This window comes from Eleutherodactylus coqui, chromosome 7, assembly GCF_035609145.1.
Source record: "Eleutherodactylus coqui strain aEleCoq1 chromosome 7, aEleCoq1.hap1, whole genome shotgun sequence".
NCBI lineage: Eukaryota > Metazoa > Chordata > Amphibia > Anura > Eleutherodactylidae > Eleutherodactylus > Eleutherodactylus coqui.
The window spans coordinates 91,092,149-91,119,947 of NC_089843.1; the positions used below are offsets into that span (position 1 = coordinate 91,092,149).

The 27,799-nt window shown below is 45.0% G+C and overlaps 2 protein-coding genes across 2 annotated transcripts in view; both read right to left on the reverse strand.

Annotated features, from left to right (window-relative positions):
* DLC1 (DLC1 Rho GTPase activating protein) overlaps positions 1 to 27,799 on the reverse strand; it is a 163,927-nt gene that overhangs the window by 124,510 nt on the left and 11,618 nt on the right. The window lies entirely within an intron of this gene.
* LOC136573524 (rho GTPase-activating protein 7-like) overlaps positions 14,654 to 27,799 on the reverse strand; it is a 214,401-nt gene continuing 201,255 nt past the window's right edge. The window contains exons 7-8 of the mRNA XM_066574804.1: positions 16,777 to 16,830; positions 14,654 to 14,794 (exon numbers count right to left, since the gene is read on the reverse strand). Of these exons, the coding sequence (XP_066430901.1) occupies positions 14,654 to 14,794; positions 16,777 to 16,830 (195 nt within the window). The remainder of the gene's footprint in view (positions 14,795 to 16,776; positions 16,831 to 27,799) is intronic.

Sequence of the window (27,799 nt, forward strand, 5' to 3'; positions counted from 1 at the left end):
CCCCCAGTATCATTTTATAGATTTTTTTTTGCACAAGAAGCAATGCTTCTAGTGGAGACTACTTTGTAGGATGGCTGGAAACTGAACATGTCATACATTGTTCTTATTGATTCAGAATTTAGAGACATGTCTAAATACAGTCAGGCCCAGTATAGACTACTATGGCTGTCATATTACCACTCTGTATTCCAACTATCAGGTGCGTAGCTCCCTCCAGTTTTGAACTATAGGGGTTTCATTAGATACTTTAGAAACTATTTAGATAAATCTGTTACAATTCATCACAGTCATTTGGCTACAACAATAAGCTAAAACTCCTCTACTTCATATATGTTAATGGCATAAATGTACTCTTTAAGTGTGCCATTAAATCCTTTGTGGTAAACACTTTGAGGTCACGCCTTAAAGATCTAATGACATATCATTGGGTAATATTGCCCTACCTCCTTTCAATTGTCTTGACCAGTCACCAAGGCAGAAGTACACTATTATTTGGCAGATAATTATATTCCAATAGGCAGCTAGAGAACAGTAAACCCCAGATTTAGAGTAAAAGGACCAAGGAGAATGGTTAGTTGCATGAGACTTTGATGTTGCCAAAAAAGCTATAAAAATAACATGCTGGACAAAAACAAGCAGATGCACAAACATCATTGTCAGGAGAGAAAACCTTTGATGTTTTCGCCAGTTTCTGCTACCGCTAATCTGGTTCCCTGAAGACACAAGTAACTTTGTTTCTATAGCAAATGGCTCTATTTAGGATAATTCAGCTCTGTACATGGAAGAAAATGTGGACTTTTTGGAATCCTCTTTGATCACCAATGATTACTATGTAATACTGAAGGATACTTTTTTCTTCCTGTTGGTCAATGGATATGTGAGAGGAACCTCAATGGTTCAAACATGGACCAACTGTAGTCTATAGGGCAGACTTACTATTGAAAATGCACAAGTTTTCTGACAAAAACTACAGCAGCAAACTGCCTTAAATGCTTTGGACCACAATTCTAATGTTTTAAAAGCTTTTGCAAGCAATTTTTTTCCATGGCCGTAACTTTGTGTCAAGATGACATGGATTCATAGAAAAGCGAGAGAGGCCTAAACAAGATATTGTGCACCGAAAAATGTGCCAAAATTTTTTTCTCAAAAACTGGTGTAGAATTAAGCCAACTAATAGATGGTATAAACTTAGGGACCTTTTACACGCAACGAATATCGTTCAAAATTCAACCAAATGGCTGAAAAAATGGCAATGGAGTTAACAGTGATGCAGCCTGTATGCAGCCTGCACTGTTAGCAAGAGAATCTCACAAGTCCTCTTTATGGATATTTTGGTTTGGAAGTAATTCACTTCCAGTGTGTTATTTACTAGAGCAGCCTAAAAGCCCATTTACACGGAGCAATGATTGCTCAAAAATCGCTCAAACACCAGTTTAGTAACAGCTTTGAGCAATCATTTTGCATAAACTATTAAGTAGCTACTCAACTACTTAATAACCCATTAGCGTGCAAATGAAGCCTTTAGCTGAATGCAGTTAATAGCCCGAGGGCTCTTATCTGCATTCAGCTCCTTTGTTCTCCGACGGGTCAAATAGCTGAAACAATGCTATCAGCACTACCCACGGAGAACTCAGCATGCGATCCTGATAAGACCGCATGACCTGAATGTAACGATCAGCTAGCAGTGCACGAAAAATGCACGATGGCCGTGCATCTAGACGCAACGATTATCGCTCAAACGATTGCTTTTGAGCGATCATCGCTCCGTGTAAATGGGCCTTTATTGATGCCCTCTTTTGTGTCAACTTGCTAATTGGAATGCAGAAGAAGAATCCAAAACCCTTAAAGGGTTAGTCATTGGCCTTCATTTAAACTTGGACATATAGGTGCAGTAAATATCTGCTGACCCAAGCAATTTTGGCAAGATGGCCATCAATCTAATATGTTTGCCAAGCATTAGAGAGAGCTTAGTACCTTGATCTGTGACCTTGAAGAAATGATGGATGAAGCAAGTTGGTTTTCAACATACCTTATTATTTGATCATCCATGAGATAAAGTCTGGCAGAAGTGTCTGGCAGTGGTTCACCACCTTCTATTTTTTTAAATTAGCATACCCGAATATGAATGTTCATCTGATAGCTATTAAGACAAGTAGAATGAGCCTACAATGTCTTTCCATAGTGATCTTCATCCTGAGTTGTAGGTCTCATCGATGCCCTTCTTTATCTTTTCACTAGAAATATACATTTAGTTTTAAAGGGGTTGTCCCGCGCCGAAACGGGTTTTGTTTTTTTTTCAACCCCCCCCCCCTGTTCGGCGCGAGACAACCCCGATGCAGGGGTTAAAAAAGAACACTGCACAGCGCTTACCTGAATCCCCGCGCTCCGGTGACTTCTTACTTACCTGCTGAAGATGGCCGCCGGGATCTTCTCCCTCGGTGGACCGCAGGGCTTCTGTGCGGTCCATTGCCGATTCCAGCCTCCTGATTGGCTGGAATGGGCACGTGACGGGGCGGAGCTACACGGAGCCGGCATCCTGCACGAGCGGCCCCATTGAGAAAAGAAGAAGACCCGGACTGCGCAAGCGCGTCTAATTTGGCCATTAGACGGCGAAAATTAGGCGGCTCCATGGAAACGAGGACGCCAGCAACGGAGCAGGTAAGTGAAAAACTTCTTATAACTTCTGTATGGCTCATAATTAATGCACAATGTACATTACAAAGTGCATTAATATGGCCATACAGAAGTGTATAGACCCACTTGCTGCCGCGGGACAACCCCTTTAAGTCATCAGTTCCTCCTTGACCTTTGGTAATCTAAGCGAGGAGTCTTCTAAAAGTAATTACATATGTTCATCTTAATTAAAATACTTTTTAGCTGGGTAAATAGAAGTAAATTATACAAGCAATCACTTGGCTTCATTAGGTAAGCTAGCACATGGGAATATCTAAGTATGTGAGTTTAGATACTATCTGCCAAAACATGTGTTGGTACCATTAGATTTGTATCACTTTTTGGATAAATTACAGCACATACTTTAAATGTAGCTTGAAAATAAATTGCGAGAATTTCTACATTCTAAAGGAGGGAGGATATGTTACTGAATGCATGAGCAATCTTTTAAATAGATCAGGCATCATGCCAGATTTATATATGTATTTTCAAAGCCAATTTCATGTTTTTACCATTCCAAGTTACTGTCAAACAAAGGTATTTTAAGGTGTTTTACAGTAGAATTAACTGCACTGTTACAAGTAAAAGTTGTTAAGAGAATGTGAATTAATATTGATTTCCAAACCTAAAGGTGGCAATACACTCAAAAAGACCCTCTGGGCCGGGGCAAACAAAGATGGCCACTCCACTTCTCTGACTACCTGATACACATTGTGTATTGGTATGCTATGGTAGTCCATGATACTACATGCTACTCTAACTGGCTAGCACTGATCATGTGGGCAACACTGGTTAATCAAAGCAGGTGTAGTGTTTTAGGACTAATGATGCATACTAATGTACAGTGAGCACCAGGTAGTCAGAGAGGCTGGAGTGGCCATCTTTGTTTATCCAAGCCTCGCTTTCAGACAGCTTCTAGTCAAATGCTCATTTGGCTGATAGCTAGAGATGAGAGAGTATACTCGCTAAGGCTAACTACTCAAGTGAGTAGTGCCTTAGCCAAGTATCCTCCTGCTCATGTGTAAAGATTCGGGTGAGAGGTGAGTTGCAGCGGTGAGCAGGGGTGAGCGGGGGGGGGGGGGGAGAGATGGAGAGAGAGATCTCCCCGGTGTTCCTCCCCGCTCTCCCCCGGCGCTCCCCGCCCCCTGCCGGCCCCCGAATCTTTACAGACGAGCGGGAGGATACTCGGCTAAGGCACTACTCGCTCGAGTAGTTAGCCTTAGTGAGCATACTCGCTCATCTCTACTGATAGCTATTCCTCCCAACCCGACCATAAATTTTTATTTTCAATAGGGAGAAAGACGCTGCCAGACATCTCCGACGATAGCTTATTTCCTGTGACAACAAAGGATCAGACATGTTGAATTCCAACATGCCCAATCCTTTATCCTTTTGACATCAACCAAAAGAGGAAAGTGAGAGGACCCCCATGCATACATTAAGAAATGTTCACATCAGCATTGGGTACTCCTTTCAGAGCCTCCATTGCTGAATTCTATTAAAATCTCAGATGAAATACCCAACATGCAGCGCTGTCGCCAAGGAAAATGCTAGACAGCATTTTTGGAAACCTGACATACCCCATTAAAATCAATGCGGCCCATTCAGTAAGTATTGTTTTCCATCAAACTGTTCAATTAGGCCAGAGGATTCCATTTTCCTGCTTGAATAACAAAGCAGGGACATGAAAAAAGACACTGATTTGATCATAGTAAAAGATAATTGGCCAATCTGACCAAAACCATCATTTGATAGTGTGAATGTTGACTTTGAGAATGGGTATTGCAATGGCTTCATTATGCAGCTAAAATAGGGCTCAGAACTGTTTGGGTCTGTGAATTGATGTCGTAGTTGTAAAAGTCATTAAAGGGGTTTTCCAGGGAAATACTATTGACCTATCATCAGGATAGGTCATCAATAAGTGATCGGCTAGGGTCCGTTACTCAAGACCCCGACTGATCAGCTGAGCGGGTGCATGCTGTCAACACCACAAATACATAGAAGTCGGAGCGGAGCATCTTTTATGTAGTATACAAGCAAAATATTGAATGATTGTATATTATTTGTATTGTGTGGCAGGTTTTCCATGATGAGACTTTCCATTGAACAACTTTATGTGTCTTAATAAAGTATTTAGTTGATTTAAACAGCACAGTTGCTCAGTAGTTAGCACCGTGGCCTTCCAACACCAGGGTCCTCCAAGGACAACATCTGCATGGACTCTATGTTCTCCCTGTCTTTGTGTGGGTTTCCTATGGGTATTCTAGTTCCCCCCCCCCCCCCCCAAACTCCAAAAACATACAATTATGTGTACTTAGGCAGTGAGCCCCAATGGGACATCAATGGAAGGACAGCACTGCTGAATAAGTATGTTCTATGTATAAAAAAGTTTTTGGGGGGCCTAATATGACAGGAATCCCAATGTTTATCACCATATTTTTGGCTTTGATGAGTAACAAATCATGGAATTCTCAATGAGTCTGAGGAATTGGTTAGAGAAATATCATGTTGGAAAATTATTGTTGTGGATGGCACACTGGCTCTTTGGTGATCAAGGCTATCTTTCGGCACTGAGTTCCTTGGTTAGTATCCATTCAGTAGTAATATCTGTATGGAGTTTGTAGGTTCTCCAAGTGTTTGCTCAGGATACTTTAGTTTCCTTCCACACTGCTCCATACACATAAGTCTACAAATATAGATGCACACACATGCATCCAAAAAGGGGAACAATTATATTGGCATATTATTTTTGGGAACGTGTAAACTTCCCGAGTTGAAAGCCATTACAGCCATGACAAGGCTTTAATAGAGTCCTGAAGAACAAACCTACCTACTTATTAAGATTACAGTATTTGTGTATTACACCCCCAGATGTTTAACCAACATTTCAGTTTTAGTTCCAGAAAACTTTTATTATGGATCTCCAGTTACCATTGATGTTTTTTTGCATCCGAGTAACATAATACATTTAGTAAAATGTCTTGGTCCACATTCCTTGTTTTCTCCCATGTAGGTCCTGAGTATTACTAATTTAGATGTAAAGAAGGATTAAAGTTTCTAAGCCCTAGGAGCTTAATGTCATCACGATCATTACATGCTCCTCACTGATGGCTGTTATTTGAAAAACGTACAGTAATTCAGATACCATGAGATGTATGTCAACATGAAAAGATCACATATTATCATAAATCATCCTGTCAAGATCCCACCATGCAGAGACAGACAGAAAATTAGCTTATTAGAAGCTGTAAATACACATACATTTAGTTATGAAGAAGAATGGAAAATAAAGGTGAATTCCTTTTTATACAAAGATTTGTTCTTCTGGTTGGAATAGGGGATTCTTCAGCAAATTAGTAACTGTTACGATCAACAGAAATTCTCCTATTGCTTCATATCTTGCCTTCTCGTTTGTTGTTGGGGCAGTAGCTATGCAAATGTCACAATACTGATCCATTACTGGGTCAGCTGACTATACTGCTCAGCCCTGGCTCCTTTGGGAAGGAGTTTCCCATTGGACAGTCCTTCTCTGAATATTCCTGGCTTCTGCAGTGTGTTGCTGGTTATAGTGTTATCTATCTGTATTTAATTCCAATACCCCTTGTTAACTTCTAGTACCTTGTTTTCTTGTCAGTGTAGTCTTGCTCCTATGGTTATAACTAGTCCAGTTCTTACTTTGTAAGCCTTGTGGTTCTGTCTGTTCTTTCCTTGTTTGTATCTGCTAAGTCTTGTTCATAGTTCAGCTTGCTTTGTTTGGCTTTCTGGTCATTGGGTCCCTCTCATTGTTGATCAAGGACAGGGTTTGAGATATGGTTTGCCAATAGGAATAACGGAGCTTTACTCAGTGCCAGACAGTGGTGTTTGGTGTTAGTGTCAGGGATATTATTAGAGAGAGCTGGTGAAAGTATGAGGTATTGTCCAGTTGTTAGTCCTGATTCAATCAACCATCTGCTTCATTATCTGACTATTGCCATCAACCATCATCATTCTGTTCCTGTCATGCACTGGTGATTCCCTTGTTTTCCGTTTCCTATTTATGTTGATATATGCTTCATATACTTGTTCTTGCGATTGTCAGGCTGTAACACTGTTTAGCTTTACAATATGTTTTGGAGGTATCTGAGTACTGGGGGACACTATTGCTATGGGTGAAGTTAATTTCTGCCTTCTAGTATCCTGCCAGCGTTGTTACAGCAACATTTCACATTAGTAGTTGAACCTGTCCTGGTGTGACTTGGAGATATCTGCAAGGGAATTTAGGATAATCTGAGCAAACAATTTCTCTGGTACAGGATCTAAAAGTGGAATAAATTTTCAAAAATGAGGATATGTAGGATCATATCAATAGTCTGTGCAGGTGCTAATAGAATTGTGATCAGGAGGAAATGACTTGTGATCTTGAAAATGATCACCTCAGTTCTAAATGTGGTTCATTTTCAGTTTCGGTATTGCTTAATGTGAATGAGTCTTTCTGCTTGTAGATTTCTTTGTTTTCAGTGAAATAATAACATAAATGGTTAATTTTCAATCTAATTCTGCTGTTGGGTGAACAAAACAATTACAGAGTTTTCATCGATATCAAAGTCTATCTACTATATCCAATATTGTCACTCTCCAATCAGAAGACCACTACAGCTGTCAGTCAGAGCTGTGAACTAGTTTATCGGTCAGAGAGGGAAGGCACTTCTGGAGTAAGCCCCACCCCAGAGCAATTGTGGGGGCCCAAGTAGGTGATCAAAAGTTGATTTAGGCCAGCCACACACGGGCAAGCCAGATTCCTATTGCGGAAGCCCATAGCAGAATCCCATTATGACCCCGGACAACGACCGCTCGTACCTGCTTTATCTGTAATGCAGATAACTGTGGCGGGTCACTATTGGTCATGCACGGTACAGTTTAAAAAAAATTTGTATTTCCCATGCCATCGCTAGGTGGTGACACAGAGACCCACAGCCCATTCGCAGTGTTAATTGGGGATGGGCTGCAGGTCAGGTGGCTTCCATTGACTTCAATTGAAGCTGTCCGCGCTGAGTCCGAAGCAAAATAGAGCATGCTACGATTTTTCCTCCGCTTGTGGAATACGCAATTTGTATCCATGAGTGTGAAGGAAAAAGTGAAAGTACATACCTTGCAATGCGTGTGATTTGCTGTGGATTCTTAGTGTGGATGACAATTGTGGATTCCGCAATAGAAATCCGGTCGTGTGAAGCTAGCCTTAATCAGTGATGTTGCTACTAACCAGCTTCACAAAGGTTTGATCTAATCCTTTTCTCCTGTCCCAATATAGTGCTGTCAGTAAAACCGCTAACAGACTCCCTTTGAGCACATTTTACACATTCACAAAGCCTTCTCATGACCATTTAACAGTCCATTCAGCATTTGATAGAAAATGATGTCATTCACTGAATGGCTGTGATTGGCTCATCGAGCGCCGGCTGTGATTGGCTGTCGACACTCAATTAGCCAATCAAAGTGCTCGCTTCGCTGGAGGCGGTGTATTCAAAGCCTCGGCACCAGCAGAATGTCCGCTGTGAGGCGAAGAGGATGCAGCTTACTGCAACGCCGCCGCCGAAGACCATCAGGAGGCATCGGGACGAGGTGAGTATAAGCCCCCCCCCTCAAAAAAAGACACTGTGCCCTTTTTGGAGCAACAAATAATATAAGACAGTGTCTTATTTTCGGGGAAATGCGGTATTAGGTTCAATAGAACCTAATAGCTATGGCGTAACGCCGGGGAATTCAGCCGTGGGCATTAGCAATAGATGTGTAATTTTGCAATCCTTCAAAAAATATATATAAATCCTACACAGGGCAGACCTCATGGTAATGTCTTGCTGTATCCTTAAAGGGGATGTCTAACTTAATTTTTTTATATAGCTTTGGCCCCCCACATGCCCAAAACTGTATTTTGGTAGTATACTCACTGTGATGTCGGAGCTCCATATCAGCGCTCTGGTGCCACCACATTTGACAGGTGATGCCACCAGGTCTTCTGGACTGGTGACATCCCAACAATCTGTATTCTAATATAGAAGCCCTCGGGAGGTTTACAGGATGTCACTGTATCAGGGCCTCCTATTGGCTGCAGTAGTCATGTGAGTAATCAAACTACTAGACTGCTGCAGCCAAGGTAAACAGAAAATTGGAGCATCGGTGGTGGAGCAGCGTAGTATGAGTATTCTTCCTATTTTTTTTATATATCATTTGCCCCCCAACTGCCACCAATGTATGTATTAATTGTAAAAAGTGCATTAAGTTACTGAACACTGGTTCTTTTCAACTTTGCTCTATTTATATGTGATAAATCATTATTTTCTATCTGAGCACAAGTATATTGTATGTCAGGTATAAAGATACCATGAAGAAGTGTAATAATAACTTAGACACATTTGGAAAAAGGCAATTAGCTGCTTGAAGCCATCTGCTGTCCAAACTCACATTACAATATTGACTTCCCTGCCAGCTGGAATTGGTCCATTAGGAGGAAACATGGGAAACCATATATTCTTTATAGATGCAAAAACTCACAGATTGTCATAAAGACACGTGATACATTGTTGGCCTTGCAGAAAACTTACGAACTTTATAATGGCTGCCCACAGTCGTGAAGGCACTCAAATGAAAGGGTCTACCAAAGATGTGATTTAGACTGCTAAATGTCTTTGTAGTTAGATGGTACTTTGTTACCAAGAGTGTCGAATTTGTAAAAAAATGAACTATTGCAAGATTGTGACACATTCTTCAGAAAATGGGAAAATGTACATACAGAACATACACACATCTCATGGCTGTTCTTTATCATTGTACAGAGCAATAAGATCTAATGGCTTATTTGTGAATCTATCTAAAATAAGCTCCAAATGGGGTTATCATCTACTGGCTCTTTGGAGCTCATTACGTTACCTGTCTGGTAGTGTGATGGACCTATCTGACCCTAACTATGTCTCAAGATGGACAATACAACTCTTAGAACTATTTGCATAGGGCTGGGTTCCCACGAGTTTTGGAGCTGTTCAGCCGCCGGCATTCTATTACGGATTTCTCTCCCCATAGAGAGGAGTGAGGCTGCAAGGGAAAACAAAAGAATTGACATGCTGCGGCTGTCAATTCTGCACCGCATCGCACTTTGCCGCGATGGATTGGCCGCCCCGTGTGGACGAGATTTTTGCAAATCTCATCCACATGGCTGACTAATCCCGGGAATAGGAGCCGCGGGCGGATTTGCCGCACAGAAATTCTGCACAGAATTTCCGCAGCAAATTTGTCCCGTATGAACCCAGCCGAAGAGTTCCAGAATTTAAATACAATGGAAATTAAACAATGCAGGAAATTCTCTATTCAGCTGAGTGTGTATGTGTATTGGCATGATGGAGAAGATAGCTCTATCCAACAAACGAGTGTTCAACCAATATGTATGTCTACCCTTACATCTAGACATGGACCTTGATCATTCACAGCTTAGGAGCAAAACTACCAACATGACCATATTTTGACAGTCTGAAAAATGGGGTCATTAGGATCCCCTTATCTGTGATGTTCATGTAGTTTGTATGCCATCCTGTTTAGGTTCTCTTATACCACTAAGGCTTCGGCAGATGTTTTTCTAAGCAGAACATATTGCATAACTAACGCATTTTGCACTGGATATTAAAACTGTTGTCCCAGGTTGATACTCTAAAGAAAGGCATGAAAAGAAATATGTTGGATGCAATTTATGTGACTTCTAGTTGCTCTTGATCTACAGTTTGTTACAATATGAGTGTTGTAATGTCACTTAGGCTCCTTTTCCAGAGGCAGATTATCTGTCCATGCTAAAAAGTGCCGACTGAAAATGGGTATGTCCATCAGCGCTCGTTCATTTAGCGTAGGTGAGCAGATTATCTTCAGTATGGGGACAACCGATTGCCATAGCCCCCGTACTGCCATCACTGGTTGGCTGCACATTTCTCTGTACATATGGGATATGTGCATCTGATGAGCAAGCATTTTTAAACTCGTATAAACGAGTCGATCAGCTATCGACCAAGCAATTGCTCATATGTCTGCTGACCTTTTGCACAGTCTGATGATAGGACAAACGAACATTTGGGCGAATTTGCTTGCCCTGTTGTCTGGCCTTGTAAATGGCCCATTAGTCTGCTGTGAAAAACCTTCCCCTATTTCTCACGATTTACTGATATTTAGCAGATCAGAGAAACTATAATCAAAGTGACCATATATGGAATGATTTTCTTCTTAATTCAACCATTAATGATAATGGTTACATCTACGATAGTAAAAAAATAATATATAAAAATGGTCAAAATAAAAAAACATTGCACATTTGCAAGTGACATCACACATAAATATTAACCTCCAATATTATTTAGTTATGAACATTCTTTCAAATTTGTCTTATTGTCAACAAATGTAGCAATCTACTGGCTGGCAGTGCCCACATGTAATTTTGATGTAAATAAGAAGGATGCTCAATTGTGTTCTTTTCTGATGCCCCTCCAAATTGCTGCTATTGGCATTCCAGATGGCCACAACAATTTTCTAACAACCCAATTCATACTTCGTGTTGCTCTCTGATTGGCCAAGTGCTGATCATGTGAGCAACTCTGGCTAATCAGAGAACTAGTATAGTGCATTTGTAGTCTAACATTACCAATGCACTGTGCAGATTAGGTAGTCTGAAGATTGTGCCGGTCATCTTGGATAACTGAAAATGAGACTTGTAGCCTGTGAAGAACAACTACAAGTAATATACCCCCTACCCCCCTCTGGTCTAGGAAAGCATTTTGTCCTGAAACTGGAGGGTCACTTTAAGCAAGTAAACAATGTCAGATGTTCCTAACAGGATATTTGAATATGAATTTTCTTATAGGATTATTCCAGTCAAAAGCATTTATCACCCATCAATATTATATTGGTGGTGGTCCGCCCACTGAATCCTCCACTGATCACCAGAATAGGGGACTCTGGTCCCATTTTGGAAGAATTACAATGGAATGATGGTTCAACATTTGCTCTGCCACTACATTCAAAGTCCATGGCACTGATGGAAATGGGGGTGTTTGGATGGAAAATGGTGCTCCATCCAAACTCCTATTAGCAGCAGTCTTGCAGCTCGGGTGAAGAAGGGACTTGTCTCCCCCATTCTGGTGATGGGTGGGGGTCCAGTATATAGGTGATAAGTGCTTCTGACTGGAATACCAATTACTGCATGTTACCATTACTGCAATGTAAACTTACACTGGCAGGAGGTCATGGATTCATTATAGCTGGGGTGGCAGAGGATTTCAACACGTGAGTAGAGAGTTTTCATCTACTTTTTTGCCACTGCCAAGATTAAAAACAGTACAAACACAGTAAATTGATACAGTCCAGTGAATCTACTTATCAGTGACAAGTCTAACTTGTTAACTTTTCATAGTTTGTCAAAGATAAGAATGTTTTGTGGACACTCGGGAACCCGTGTCAATGACCCATGCAAAAACCACAGTAAGCAAGGTTTTATAATGTCAAGGCTTTTCAGTTTTTTTTTTCTCGTAGTTCAGCTAATCCAATGTAGAATTTTGTTTTATACCTGACCCTTAGAATAGCAAAAAACTTCAGCTCAGCACTTCTCTTCACACATAAAACATACACCAAGGATACACTAGAAGGATTTTGTATTTTAAATCCAGGATAAAACTTTCCACTGAAATGTTTCCTTTCGTGCCCAGTTTGTTGGACCACAAAATCAACAACGGGCACTGCCTTCATAGCTCCATTTAGAACTGACATTCCTTCGCTTGTCTTAACTAGTATTATCGCTTACCTAATATTGCTTGTAGGGTGCATACAAATGCAGGAGGCATCAGCTATAATGAGCATACTGCTCCCTGGCGCCATACAGTATTAGAGGCCATGGGAGAGGTCTGGCAACTGTTACCATACTACCTAAATCCTTGTGCAGCAGTTATTAACCCTTTGCAATCCACTGTCTGACCTCTGTGGAAATTATGATTTAGGGCTGTACAGCTTCGATGTTGGAAGACATCCGTCGGGGTTCTCTTACTGTATATTGCCAGCCTCTCTGCTGTCGGAGCCTATCCAACGTGTCACCTCATGCAGTACTGGCTTTAGCCAGCATATAGCGCCATTGTATAATGGCAGAAAAAGAGTAAGCCCTCTAGGAAAACCAGGATACAAATTGGATTGGAAAGGGTTAAATGAAAGTCTAGCAGTGTGAATTTCTGCCCTACCATTCTTAGAAAACAGGCGTGTTGGAGTCAAATGCTATGCTTGACTATGTTTAGTGACCCAATTAGGTCTATTTTGTAAAATTCTGTATTCTACGCGGAGTCTCACTCGTAACTAATAACTTACGGCAGTCTTTTTCAACTTCAGTCCTCAAGTACCCTCACCAGTACCCCTTATGATTTAAGTACATCCTATAGAAATATCCTAATGCACTGGATATAAATACATCAGCAGTTTTAAGAAAATACTGAAAACACAACCTGTCAAGGCTATGAGGATACTTGAGGACCAGAGTTAGAAGACTGACATAGGGCATTGGCACATAATGTCTCCTCATTCTAAATCTAATGTATAGTACAAAGCGATGGGTATTTTACAATGAACTTACAACTTTATCACTATTTTACTATATTTCAATGAAATAATTTTTTAGTGTCCGTTTTTATTTTTCTTTTAAATGCTTTGGCTGGATCTGAACTCTTAAATAGGTACTGTTGGATTAACAAACATTGCATTAATCAGTAAAAGGGAAGTTGGGACAAGCGGAGTGCCAAGGGGTCCAGTGCAACAAATGCACCTGCCCCATCTCCTCCAAGAAAAAAAAATTCTTATATATATACACACTCTATTAGAGATGAGTGAGTATACTTGCTAAAGGCAATTGCTCGAGCGAGCATTGCCTTTAGCGAGTACTTGCCCGCTCGAGACGAAAGGTTCGGGTGCAGGCACCGGGGAGCGGTGAGTAGTGGCTGTCAGCAGGAGGGAGCGGGGGGGAGAGAGGGAGAGAGAGATCTCCCCTCCGTTCCTCCCCGCTCTTCCCCGCAGCTCCCTGCCCACCGCCGGCACCCAAACCTTTTGTCTCAAGCGGGCAGGTACTCGCTAAAGGCAATGCTCACTCGAGCAATTGCCTTTAGCGAGTATACTCGTTCATCTCTATCCTATCATAGGTAACTGGACACCTGAGCAAGAATCAAAAGTATTTCTTTCCATATGTCAATACTTAGTGGGGCCTCCTTTTGCCCTAATGACATTGAATACTCTGTGGTATACTTTCTACTAACATCTGATACACTTCAGCTGGTATTTCTCTCCATTTTTCCCATTCTCGCACAATGGACGCTGTTCATATTTCCTGACCTGATGTTCCAGTTCATCTCAAAGTTGTTCAATAGGGTTTAGGTTTTGACTGTACAGTCAGTCCAATCGTGGAACATCCATATCCTAAACCATTGTTAAATGTGTGACAAGGAGCGTTGTCTTGTTGGAAATATTGCTGAGCTGTCGAGGTACACCTTCGTATTTATGGTTCTTGCCCTACAACCAACGTATCGAGACCATACTACATAAAACACCCTCGCCATACTTAACTGTTGGCACAACACACTCAGGTAAAAGGCGTTCCCCAAACATCCTCCACACCCAGGTACATCCACCTGATTTGAAGATGGAGAAGTGTGATTCATGACTCCATAGAACACTCTTCTATTGCTCAACTGTCCATTGACGACGCTCCTTGTACCAGCTGTAATGTAAAGAACTGTCTGCTTTCTGCAGCAAATATCAGCACTGTATACAAAGACATTCACCCCGGAGAACAGTTGATCTGAGGGGGTCCCAGGAGTCGTAGATCCATCTGCCATTGAGAATCCCAAAGATAGGTCAATAGATAGAAATGGGACAGCCCCTTCGAGTGTATGTTTTAACTGGCATGGGTAAAGAAGCTGATTTGATGGATACTAACCAGTTACTGTTATCTAACAGTTCTGGAGCAATGTGACCATTTGCTCATTCTTCTCGGCGTAATAAATAAGGTTTCTTCATAATCCGGTTGTAAGTCTAATTTCCCATCTATTTCGTGTCGGCATTGTGTAGGCCTGCCTGATGCACATAACTGAAAGATAAAAGCTATCACTTTACAAAGGCCTAGAACATAATCTTTATTAAGCGGACATGAAAATGTTGACACTGCAGTCTGGGACCGAAGCCAACTAGACTACTCTCATTATTGCTTTATCCTTTGGTTTTTAATGCTTTTTTCTGTTACGTACTGGCTTACTTAGCTGTAATGCACCATTAATTTACCAAGGCTGTATCTGCAAGACAGGCGCTTAATGGACAGAAACATTTTAAAGAAGCCTGGGGATGACGTATCAAGACAGTAGGAAACAAACTTAATTACAATACCTGCTTTTACCATTGTAATATACAGGGCCAAATTTGTGGTACATAAGGTAGTAATGTAAATCCTATGCGCAAAACAGGGCTAAGGGATCTTATGACACCCTATAAGCAAGACGTTTGGTTGACAGATAGAAGTCCTGAGTGGTAAAAAGATATGCAGCATACATACAGTTATGGCTCTCCTATGCAGTCCTAAGATCTCACTCACGAGCTTAAGGTTGTGAGTTCAATCTCCGCATGTGTCAGGTAGCCGGCTCAAGGTTGACTCAGCCTTCTATCCTTTCGAGATCAGTAAAAGGAGTACCCAGCTTGGTGGGGGGTAATAAATAAATTACCTGAAAGCACCTCAGAATAAGTTGGCGCTATACAAACAACAAGTCCCTTTCCCCTTTAGAGACCTATGTTTTGGTGCATATGCTGGGACAAGCTCCTGGCATATATGTCTCCTTTTCTCCAGCATGGTATAGCGTAGTATGTTGTACATTTTACAATCGGAGCCTCTTAGTGATGCATCTTATTGTATGTCTATTCAGTGGGACACATCACAGCTTTCAACAGGGGTATACATCAGAGGATCCAACCAACATATACCTCCAACTTAAAGCCCATTTACCCTTAACGATTATCGCTTTAAATTCGTTCAGACGATCAAAAATGAGCAATAATCGTCACATGTAAACATGGGCAGTTGTGCATTTTTCATTCATTATTCGCTCATCGTTGACTTTAAGTTTGCATAAAATCCATCGTTTGGTTGTTCACTTTTCGTTTGGCTTAAATGACAATCGTTCAGCGATTCGTGGGGAGGGGCTATCGTTTGGCGGGGTGTACTTTCTTGCGTCTAAAAAGGCAGAGCAATTGGCTGTTAGGCGGACAAAGCAACTCTTTTTAAACGCCCTCCTAGTGCTCAACCATTGGCTGGTACATCATCGTCTGTTCTGACGTACCACAGGAGCTACAAAGAGCATCGAAAATACATTTGCCATCTTTTACTTCGCATGCAAACGTCATGGTATCTACATCGAGGATTTATCTTTGGGCGCCAGCAGATTTCGCTACTTCTTCAGACAAAAAAAGAACTGTGAACTTGACACCTAGAGATTCTGTTAAAGGTCAATTCACAAAACTCCTTGTTTTTTTAGCATAAACCTACCACCTACTGTTTTTTCTCAATGCCAATGCAGAGAACGCCTATACTAGCCATTGTTTTTTTTCCAGTGAATACAAACTTGACACCTAGAGATTCTTTTAAATGTCAATTCACAAAACTGCTTGTTTTTTTGCACTCAAATTCTGCACCCACCTAATTAGACCGACTTTCAAAGGCCAATCCACACTTGCTGATTTTTATTCCTTCACTAATGCACATGCCCTCCTATCAAACTATCATCCGCTTAACTTCACATGTAAACGCTACCAAGCGAGACACCGAACGACTGAAATGCCCAGACGCCATGTCCATTTCTGGCGATAATGGTTATGTTTAAACGCTCATCTTTAAAAGCAAAACCATTGATCGTTTGAACGAATTTTGAGCAATAACCAATACGTGTAAACGGGCCTTTAGACTCTTGAACAGCACCTTATAACAGTATCTTTTCATAATAAATTGACAAAATATTAAAGGGGTTTCCAGGACTAGAATTCTATGTCTGTGGAATGGTATAAAGCAAAGAAATAAGCCATACTCACCTCGTTAAGTGGTCCCATGCCAGCACTGGATCCCTGGTCTCCACCGGTTTCTACCTGGAAACACAGGTTCCAATAGGGCAATTGAGCATGAAGCGTCACTTGTCAGAGTCGCTTCGTTTTTAGCTCACATAAAACCAAGCAACTGTCGGCCCATTCAAACAGGTAGTCATTCATCTATGCTGCCTCACTGAATGGAGTCAGGCGGCTGGAAGAGTTCTCGCGCTCTGCCTCCATTCAGTGAGCAATCAACACTCCTGTGTGAAAGCACAGCAGCAATAATCTTGTAAGCATGTAAAAGGAAGCTTCGACTGCAGTTTCTATATACAGTGATACGTAGAAGCTGCAGAAGACAAACTGTGCATAATTTTTAATTAAGCCGTAGTGCAAAAAATACATCCATTTAAGTGTAAAATGCATGTTGCCCCCCACAAACATGTTCATAGCCTTTAATATATGCGCTGATCTGTTTTCAATGTACTGTATACATTAAAGGCTATGGAAAAAAAATTATGAAATGGAAATATTATATACATAATTATTAGAGATGAGCGAACACCAAAATGTTCGGGTGTTCGTTATTCGGAACGAACTTCCCGTGATGCTCGAGGGTTCGTTTCGAACAACGAACCCCATTGAAGTCAATGGGCGACCAGAACATTTTTGTATTTCGCCGATGCTCGCTAAGGTTTTCATGTGTGAAAATCTGGGCAATTCAGGAAAGTGATGGGAATGACACAGTGACGGATAGGGCAGGCGAGGGGCTACATGTTGGGCTGCATCTCAAGTTCACAGGTCCCACTATTAAGCCACAATAGCGGCAAGAGTGGCCCCCCCCCCCCCCCAACAACTTTTACTTCTGAAAAGCCCTCATTAGCATGGCATACCTTTGCTAAGCACCACACTACCTCCAACAAAGCACAATCACTGCCTGCATGACACACCACTGACACTTCTCCTGGGTTACATGCTGCCCAACCGCACCCCCTCCCCCCCACAGCGCACACCAAACTGTCCCTGCGCAGCCTTCAGCTGCCCTCATGCCACACCACCCTCATGTCTATTTAGAAGTGCGTCTGCCACGACGAGGGACCGCAGGCACACACTGCACAGGGTTGGCACGGCTAGGTAGCGACCCTCTTTAATAGGGGCGGGGCGATAGCCCACAATGCTGTACAGAAGCAATGAGAAATATAATCCTGTGCCACCGCCATCAGGAGCTGCACACCTGGGCATAGCAATGGGGAACCTATGTGCCACACACTATTCATTCTGTCAAGGTGTCTGCATGCCCCAGTCAGACTGGTAATATGCACCTTAACAGTAACCGCGTTGGTGGTAATGTGGTGGTGACTGCGGACCTAGTAGCACGGTTGTATTTTGTTGGTTTTCGGAATGTGGCCAGGATTAAGTAGGCCGTGGCGGGGGGATGGTGGGGGGGCTCTCTTGTAGTGTCGGTAAAGGTGAAATTCTTGGACTGCCACCAGACGAACCAATGCAAAGGCATTTGCCAACAATGTTTTCCCTGTTGGAGGAGGAGGGGGATGTTTTTGAGGCACTACGTGTCCTCTCCACGTGTCCGTGGTTATATGCACCTTAACAGTAACCGCGTTGGTGGTAATGTGGTGGTGACTGCGGACCTAGTAGCACGGTTGTATTTTGTTGGTTTTCGGAATGTGGCCAGGATTAAGTGGGCCGTGGCGGGGGGATGGTGGGGGGGCTCTCTTGTAGTGTCGGTAAAGGTGAAATTCTTGGACTGCCACCAGACGAACCAATGCAAAGGCATTTGCCAACAATGTTTTCCCTGTTGGAGGAGGAGGGGGATGTTTTTGAGGCACTACGTGTCCTCTCCACGTGTCCGTTCCATGTCAGCAATAGTAGCACTCAAGACAGGCCCCAGTAACAATTCTGAAGCAGCAGTATAGCGGGAGCGCAGTCTTCGTTCCATGTAAGCAATAGTAGCACTCAAGACAGGCCCCAGTAACAATTCTGAAGCAGCAGTATAGCGGGAGCGCAGTCTTCGTTCCATGTAAGCAATAGTAGCACTCAAGACAGGCCCCAGTAACAATTCTGAAGCAGCAGTATAGCGGGAGCGCAGTCTTCGTTCCATGTAAGCAATAGTAGCACTCAAGACAGGCCCCAGTAACAATTCTGAAGCAGCAGTATAGCGGGAGCGCAGTCTTCGTTCCATGTAAGCAATAGTAGCACTCAAGACAGGCCCCAGTAACAATTCTGAAGCAGCAGTATAGCGGGAGCGCAGTCTTCGTTCCATGTAAGCAATAGTAGCACTCAAGACAGGCCCCAGTAAGAATTCTGAAGCAGCAGTATAGCGGGAGCGCAGTCTTCGTTCCATGTAAGCAATAGTAGCACTCAAGACAGGCCCCAGTAAGAATTCTGAAGCAGCAGTATAGCGGGAGCGCAGTCTTCGTTCCATGTAAGCAATAGTAGCACTCAAGACAGGCCCCAGTAACAATTCCGAAGCAGCAGTATAGCGGGAGCGCAGTCTTAGTTCCATTTCAGTAGCCTTAGTATAGCCAAGGCACAAGTGACATTTATGTAGCTAAAGTGTAGGCCAACCCCACACACCTTTCTGTACCATGAGTGCAGGCGAAGAACATAGAAATTACTATGATTACACTGTAGGTGAGGGCCCCAAAAAATTGGTGTACCAACAGTACTAATGTACCTCAGTAAAAATTGGCCATGCCCAACCAAGATGGCAGGTGAATCGCTTTGGTTAATGTGGCTTAAGTGGTAACTAGGCCTGGAGGCAGCCCAGTGTAACGAAAAATTGGTTCAAGTTAAAGTTCCAACGCTTTTAAGCTAATTGAAACTTATAAAAATTGTTCTGAAAAATTATTTGAGTGAGCCTTGTGGCCCTAAGAAAAATTGCCCGTTCAGCGTGATTACGTGAGGTTTCAGGAGGAGGAGCAGGAGGAGGAGGAGGAGGAATATTAGACACAGATTGATGAAGCAGAAATGTCCCCGTTTTGGATGGTGAGAGAGAACGTAGCTTCCATCCGTGGGTGCAGCCTACGTATTGCTTACGTATCGCTGCTGTCCGCTGGTGGAGAACAGAAGTCTGGGGAAATCCAGCCTTTGTTCATCTTGATGAGTGTTAGCCTGTCGGCACTGTCGGTTGACAAGCGGCTACGCTTATCTGTGATGATTCCCCCAGCCGCACTAAACACCCTTTCCGACAAGACGCTAGCCGCAGGACAAGCAAGCACCTCAAGGGCATACAGGGCTAGTTCAGGCCACGTGTCCAGCTTCGACACCCAGTAGTTGTAGGGGGCAGAGGCGTCACCAAGGATGGTCGTGCGATCCGCTACGTACTCCCTCACCATCCTTTTACAGTGCTCCCGCCGACTCAGCCGTGACTGGGGAGCGGTGACACAGTCTTGCTGGGGAGCCATAAAGCTGGCCAGGCCCTTAAAGACTGTTGCACTGCCTGGGATGTACATGCTGCTCAATCTACGCACATCCCCTGCTACCTTGCCCTCGGTACTGCGCCTTCTGCCACTAGCGCTGTCGGCTGGGAATTTTACCATCAGCTTGTCCGCAAGGGTCCTGTGGTATAGCAACACTCTCGAACCCCTTTCCTCTTCGGGAATCAGAGTGGGCAGGTTCTCCTTATACCGTGGATCGAGCAGTGTGTACACCCAGTAATCCGTCGTGGCCAGAATGCGTGCAACGCGAGGGTCACGAGAAAGGCATCCTAACATGAAGTCAGCCATGTGTGCCAGGGTACCAGTACGCAACACATGGCTGTCCTCACTAGGAAGATCACTTTCAGGATCCTCCTCCTCCTCCTCCTCCTCCTCAGGCCATACACGCTGAAAGGATGACAGGCAATCAGCCGGTGTACCGTCAGCAGCGGCCCAAGCTGTCTCTTCCCCCTCCTCCTCATCCTCCTCATGCTCCTCCTCCTCCTCCTGTACGCGCTGAGAAATAGACAGGAGGGTGCCCTGACTATCCAGCGGCATACTGTCTTCCCCCGCCCCCGTTTCCGAGCGCAAAGCAGCTCCCTCTATGGTTTGCAGGGAATTTCTCAAGATGCATAGCAGAGGAATGGTGACGCTAATGATTGTAGCATCGCCGCTCACCACCTGGGTAGACTCCTCAAAATTACCAAGGACATGGCAGATGTCTGCCAACCAGGCCCACTCTTCTGAAAGGAATTGAGGAGGCTGACTCCCACTGCGCCGCCCATGTTGGAGTTGGTATTCGACTATAGCTCTACGTTGTTCATAGAGCCTGGCCAACATGTGGAGCGTAGAGTTCCACCGTGTGGGCACGTCGCACAGCAGTCGGTGCACTGGCAGCTTAAAGTGATGTTGCAGGGTGCGCAGGGTGGCAGCGTCCGTGTGGGACTTGCGGAAATGTGCGCAGAGCCGGCGCGCCTTTACGAGCAGGTCTGACAAGCGTGGGTAGCTTTTCAGAAACCGCTGAACCACCAAATTAAAGACGTGGGCCAGGCATGGCACGTGCGTGAGGCTGCCAAGGTGCAGAGCCGCCACCAGGTTACGCCCGTTGTCACACACGACCATGCCCGGTTGGAGGCTCAGCGGCGCAAGCCAGCGGTCGGTCTGCTCTGTCAGACCCTGCAGCAGTTCGTGGGCCGTGTGCCTCTTATCGCCTAAGCTGAGTAGTTTCAGCACGGCCTGCTGACGCTTGCCCACCGCTGTGCTGCCACACCGCGCGACACCGACTGCTGGCGACATGCTGCTGCTAACACATCTTGATTGCGAGACAGAGGAGGAGGAGGAGGAGGGTGCTTTAGTGGAGGAAGCATACACCTCCGCAGATACCAGCACCGAGCTGGGGCCCGCAATTCTGGGGGTGGGTAGGACGTGAGCGGTCCCAGGCTCTGACTCTGTCCCAGCCTCCACTAAATTCACCCAATGTGCCGTCAGGGAGATGTAGTGGCCCTGCCCGCCTGTGCTTGTCCACGTGTCCGTAGTTAAGTGGACCGTGGCAGTAACCGCGTTGGTGAGGGCGCGCACAATGTTGAAGGAGATGTGGTCGTGCAGGGCTGGGACGGCACATCGGGAAAAGTAGTGGCGACTGGGAACTGAGTAGCGCGGGGCCGCCGCCTCCATGATACTTTTGAAGGACTCAGTTTCCACAACCCTATACGGCAGCATCTCAAGGCTGATGAATTTTGCTATGCGGACGGTTAACGTTTGAGCGTGCGGGCGCGTGGCGGCGTACTTGCGCTTGCGCTCGAACACTTGCGCAAGCGACGGCTGAACGGTGCGCTGAACTACACTGCTGGATGGGGCCGAGGACAGCGGAGATGAGGGTGTGGGTGCAGGCCATGAGGCGGTAGTGCCTGTGTCCGGAGAGGGGGGTTGCATCTCAGTGGCAGGTTGGGGCACAGGGGGAGAGGCAGGGGTGCAAACCGGAGGCGGTGAACGGCCTTCGTCCCACCTTGTGGGGTGCTTGGCCATCATATGTCTGCGCATGGTGGTGGTGGTGAGGCTGTTGGTGTTGGCTCCCCGGCTGAGCTTTGCGCAACAAAGGTTGCACACCACTGTTCGTCGGTCATCAGGCGTCTCTGTGAAAAACTGCCAGACCTTAGAGCACCTCGGCCTCTGCAGGGTGGCATGGCGCGAGGGGGCGCTTTGGGAAACACTTGGTGGATTATTCGGTCTGGCCCTGCCTCTACCCCTGGCCCTGGCCACCGCACTGCCTCTTGCAACCTGCCCTGCTGATGCCCTTGACTCCCCCTCTGAAGACCTGTCCTCCTGAGTAAGCGTTGCACACCAGGTGGGGTCAGTCACCTCATCGTCCTGCTGCTCTTCCTCCGAATCCTCTGTGCGCTGCTCCCTTGGACTTACTGCCCTTACTACTACCTCACTGCAAGACAACTGTGTCTGATCGTCATCGTCCTCCTCACCCACAGAAAGTTGTTGAGACAGTTGGCGGAAGTCCCCAGCCTCTTCCCTCGGACCCCGGGAACTTTCGAATGGTTGGGCATCAGTGACGATAAACTCCTCTGGTGGGAGAGGAACCGCTGCTGCCCAATCTAAGCAGGGGCCCGAGAACAGTTCCTGGGAGTGTTCCCGCTCCTGAGCAGGTGTCATTGTAGTGGAGTGAGGAGGCTGGGAGGAAGGAGGAGCAGCAGACAGAGGATTCGGATTTGCAGCAGTGGACGGCGCAGAACTGCGTGTTGACGATAGGTTGCTCGAAGCACTTTCTGCCATCCAGGACAGGACCTGCTCACACTGCTCATTTTCTAATAACCGTCTCCCGCGTGGACCCATTAATTGGGCGATGAATGTGGGGACGCCAGAAACGTGCCTCTCTCCTAATCGCGCAGCAGTCGGCTGCGACACACCGGGATCAGGAGCTCGGCCTGTGCCCACACCCTGACTTGGCCCTCCGCGTCCTCGGCCGCGTCCACGTCCTCTAGGCCTACCCCTACCCCTCAGCATGCTGTATTACCAGTGATTTGATTTCACAGGCAGGAAATAAATTGGCGCAAGACTGCAGGCCAAATATAATTTTTTCCCTTTTTGGAAAACGAAAGGCCCCACTGCCTCTAGTGAATGAATAATCTAAGTTTAATAACTGTGCTGTGTCCCTGCTAATGTGTCACAGAACGTGAGGGTAGCAGAGTTATTATAACTCTGGCAGAGCAGGTATTTTTTTTCCCAATTAAGGAAAGCAAATGGCGAAGCCAGCAGTAAAGCGTAGCTGGGTGCGTATGATTTAGCAATGTTTTTCACGCAGCTCACACGTGTCCACCGCCCGTAAGGACGGACAGAGGCTGGACAAATAGATTTGTTTTCACTTGTTTTTCCACCAAAAGGCAGCACTGCGTATATTCAATGAACATGAGAAGTTTAATAACTGTGCTGTGTCCCTGCTAATGTGTCACAGAACGTGAGGGTAGCAGAGTTATTATAACTCTGGCAGAGCAGGTATTTTTTTTCCCAATTAAGGAAAGCAAATGGCGAAGCCAGCAGTAAAGCGTAGCTGGGTGCGTATGATTTAGCAATGTTTTTCACGCAGCTCACACGTGTCCACCGCCCGTAAGGACGGACAGAGGCTGGACAAATAGATTTGTTTTCACTTGTTTTTCCACCAAAAGGCAGCACTGCGTATATTCAATGAACATGAGAAGTTTAATAACTGTGCTGTGTCCCTGCTAATGTGTCACAGAACGTGAGGGTAGCAGAGTTATTATAACTCTGGCAGAGCAGGTATTTTTTTTCCCAATTAAGGAAAGCAAATGGCGAAGCCAGCAGTAAAGCGTAGCTGGGTGCGTATGATTTAGCAATGTTTTTCACGCAGCTCACACGTGTCCACCGCCCGTAAGGACGGACAGAGGCTGGACAAATAGATTTGTTTTCACTTGTTTTTCCACCAAAAGGCAGCACTGCGTATATTCTATGAATAATAACTGTGTTGTGGCCCTGCCTATACAATTCTTTCCCTGCAGTATCAATGGAGGGTGGAATGCTCTGCAGAGGCGATTTTGAGAAGCCCAAAAAAAATGCAGCACAGCTAACAGCAGCCTGGACAGTACTGCACACGGATAAATATGGCCCTAGAAAGGACCGTTGAGGTTCTTGAAGGCTACACTCACTCCTAACACTCTCCCTGCCTATGCAGCACTTCTGTCCCTAATGCCAGGTGCAACGCTCTGCAGAGCCGATTTTGAGAAAAAAAAAATGCCACTGCTAACAGCAGCCAACACACAGCTATCAGTGGCCCTAATAAGGACCTTTGGGGGGTCTTGAAGCCTACACTAACTACCAATTCTTTCCCTACAGCAGCTCCGGTATAAACAGCACTGTCCCTCATCTAACTCACACCGCATCTGAGGCGAGCCGCGGGAGGGGCCGACTTTTATATTAGGCGAACACCTGATCTCGCCAGCCACTCACAGCAGGGGGGTGGTATAGGGCTTAAACGTTGCAGGGGGAAGTTGTAATGCCTTCCCTGTCTTTCAATTGGCCAGAAAAGCGCGCTAACGTCTCAGGGAAGGAAGTGAAAGTAACCAGAACACCGCATGGTGTTCGTTACGAATAACGAACATCCCGAACACCCTAATATTCGCACGAATATCAAGCTCGGACGAACGCGTTCGCTCATCTCTAATAATTATATTTGGTCCATTTCCCCAAATCCTATAGAACACTATGAACGTGGGATTAATAATATATACACTGCTCACTCTGGTGACATCGTTTGAGTAAACTGTGGTTAACTAGGAGTGCAGACAAGTATCTGTTACTCATAGAAAAATCACCTCTAAGGACGTGCAAACTTATGAAATAACAAGAAAATGTAGCTTATGAACCAAAACGTCTGTGGCTGCATAGAGTGTTTACTGTGCAAATTCACTTAATTGTCACTCATTGGAATGAATGTAACCCCACAGCAATTTAGAAATTCCCCTACCCCCACAGGAAAATTCCATGTGTCGTACATTATGGAATGCTACAAGCTTTTTGGGTTGTTGGTAGTCTTTTTGCTGGAAAAAAACAACTAAATTTCACTATACAGTACTATTTATTACTACTAGCACTATATAGACATGATGAGGGCAATATTCCAGCACAGTATGTAGTGTAAGACCTAGATTCACAACCTCTGGTATGTGCACTCAAGAGGTACACAGTATGTCTCCTGGGGATACTTGTACAGTTCTTGGGTTTTGCAGAATAAGGGCTCTTTCACACGAGCGTATATCGGCCCGCCATTTTCACAGTCGGCCGATATGTGCTATGATCTGATGCATTAGATTCCAATGCATCAGATCACAAGAGCGCTCGGCCGAGCCAATATAGCACTGGTCGCTTTTACGTTGGGCCCAAACGATAGTCCTGGAACTATCTTTTGGGCCGGAATACGTCGGCCGCTGCATGGGCTCCTATGGGAGCCCATGACAGCGGCCGGAGAAGGGAGGTGGGAGGGAGTTTAGCAGCGTGACTCCCTCCCTCTTCTTTCCTCCCCTCTGGCTGATTGTAAGGGGAGGTGGAGGGGCAGAGCTAAGCGTCGCCCCGTCCCGCCTCCTCCCATTGCTGGCTGCAGACAAGGGGTGGGAGCTTTGCTCCATCCCCACCCCGTCCCCTTCCATTGCAAACAGACAGAGAGGAGGAGTGAGGAGGTGAGCCAGTGAGGGGGAGGAAAGTGGAAGGGGCCACAACATGGTGGCCTCGGCGTATATGCGCCTGGGCTCATGTCGTCTGATCGGGCACACAAACGTTAGCTTTGCTCCGTCCCTAACCCGCCCCCTTCCATTGCAAACAGCCAGAGAGGAGGAGTGAGGAGGTGAGCCGGTGAGGGGGAGGGAAGTGGAAGGGGCCACTACATGCCTATGCCGTCTGAACGGGCGCACAAACGTTAGATTTGTGCGCCCATTCAAGAGCTCTTACTCCTCAGATGGTAGCGTATATCGTCCGGCCGTAAAAACAGCGGCCGATATACGCTCGTGTGAAAGAGGCCTAAGGGTGCGTTCACACGAACGTATATCGGCTCGGTTTTCACGCCGAGCCGATATATGTTGTCCTCGTGTGCAGGGGGGAGGATGGAAGAGCCAGGAGCAGGAACTGAGCTCCCGCCCCCTCTCTGCCTCCTCTCAGAGAGGGGGCGGAAGCTCAGTTCCTGCTCCTGGCTCTTCCATCCTCCCCCCCCTGCACACGAGGACGACGTATATCGGCTCAGCGTGAAAACCGAGCCGTTATACTTTCGTGTGAATGCACCCTAAGGGATAGGGCTGTGATGGAATAATGCTGATTAAATAAAATAAATCTTGGTATTTGTATAGCGCCAACGTATTCCACAGCGCTTTCAGGTAATTATTAGTTTTTACCCGCCACCAAGCTGGGTTCTCATTTTACCGACTTCGGAAGGATGGAAGGCTTAGTCACCCTTGAGCCGGCTACCTGATTCATGCAGGAACTGAACTTGCAACCTTCAGATAGTTAAAATCTTTTGAGCGAATCGGTGTGTGCATTTACACGGCAAAATGATCACTCAAAATTTGCTCAAACGGCTGTTTGAGTAACAGTTTTGAGTGTTCACTTTACATAAGTGTGTAAATGAAGCCTCACACTGTACGCAGAAGACAAGCGGGACCGCTATCTTCTGCATACAGCTGTTGCCTTCTCAGAGCACACAGCTGGTATACAGCTGAGCGCTCCAAGCGGGATATACAAGACACAGCTGGAACACTGTCTTCTGCTGTGTTCACGGAGCGCTCAGCTGGTATGCAGCTGAGTGCTCCGAGCGGGGTATGCAGAACACAGCTGGAGCGCTGTCTTCTTCATACTCAGCTTGCTGAAAGAGAACGATGAATGACTCGTTAATGAAAACTGCACGATGTCCATGCAGTTAGACCCAACGATTCTCTCTCAATAGACTGCTTTGAACGATTTTTGAATGAGAATCGTTGGGTCTAAATGGGCCTTTTCAGTACAACTTTAAGTATTCTTTTCAGTTGGATGCCAGCCATGGTATAGTCCTCCCTCTGCCTAATTCTGGTTGCTGTGTAAGTGTAGAGTGGCTGTGGTTTTAGGCAAGGGTTCAGGATATGACAGACAACACGAAAGCATGAAGACAGAATTTGTAGTATTTACTATTGAATCCTAAATAGATTTGAAACAAATGGATCTGATAGAGTAACGATTCCGAGTGTTATAGAACAATGTTCTATTGAACCTGAAATTCTAGGACAACTGGAATCCAGTATGGGTGGAAGTGAACGATACATTCTATTGGTTTAATGTCTTATCATTACGCTGTATAACCAAAACAGTATAAGCTCTCTTTGAATAGTTCTTCTATGTTATTATTAACAAGATAAAGAATTCTCTCAATTTTTAATAATATGGCCTCTGTTAGTGGTACAGACACCCGCTTTTCTTGGGGAGTACTCTCCACTACACAACAGGATGAAAAATGGCAGCAAAAGTCTCAAGCTCAAAATAGTAGTGCTTGACCACTTCAAAGATAGAATTCATTCCTAGCTGCTCTTAAGTGTGCACACTGTACTTTTATCTTAGAGACC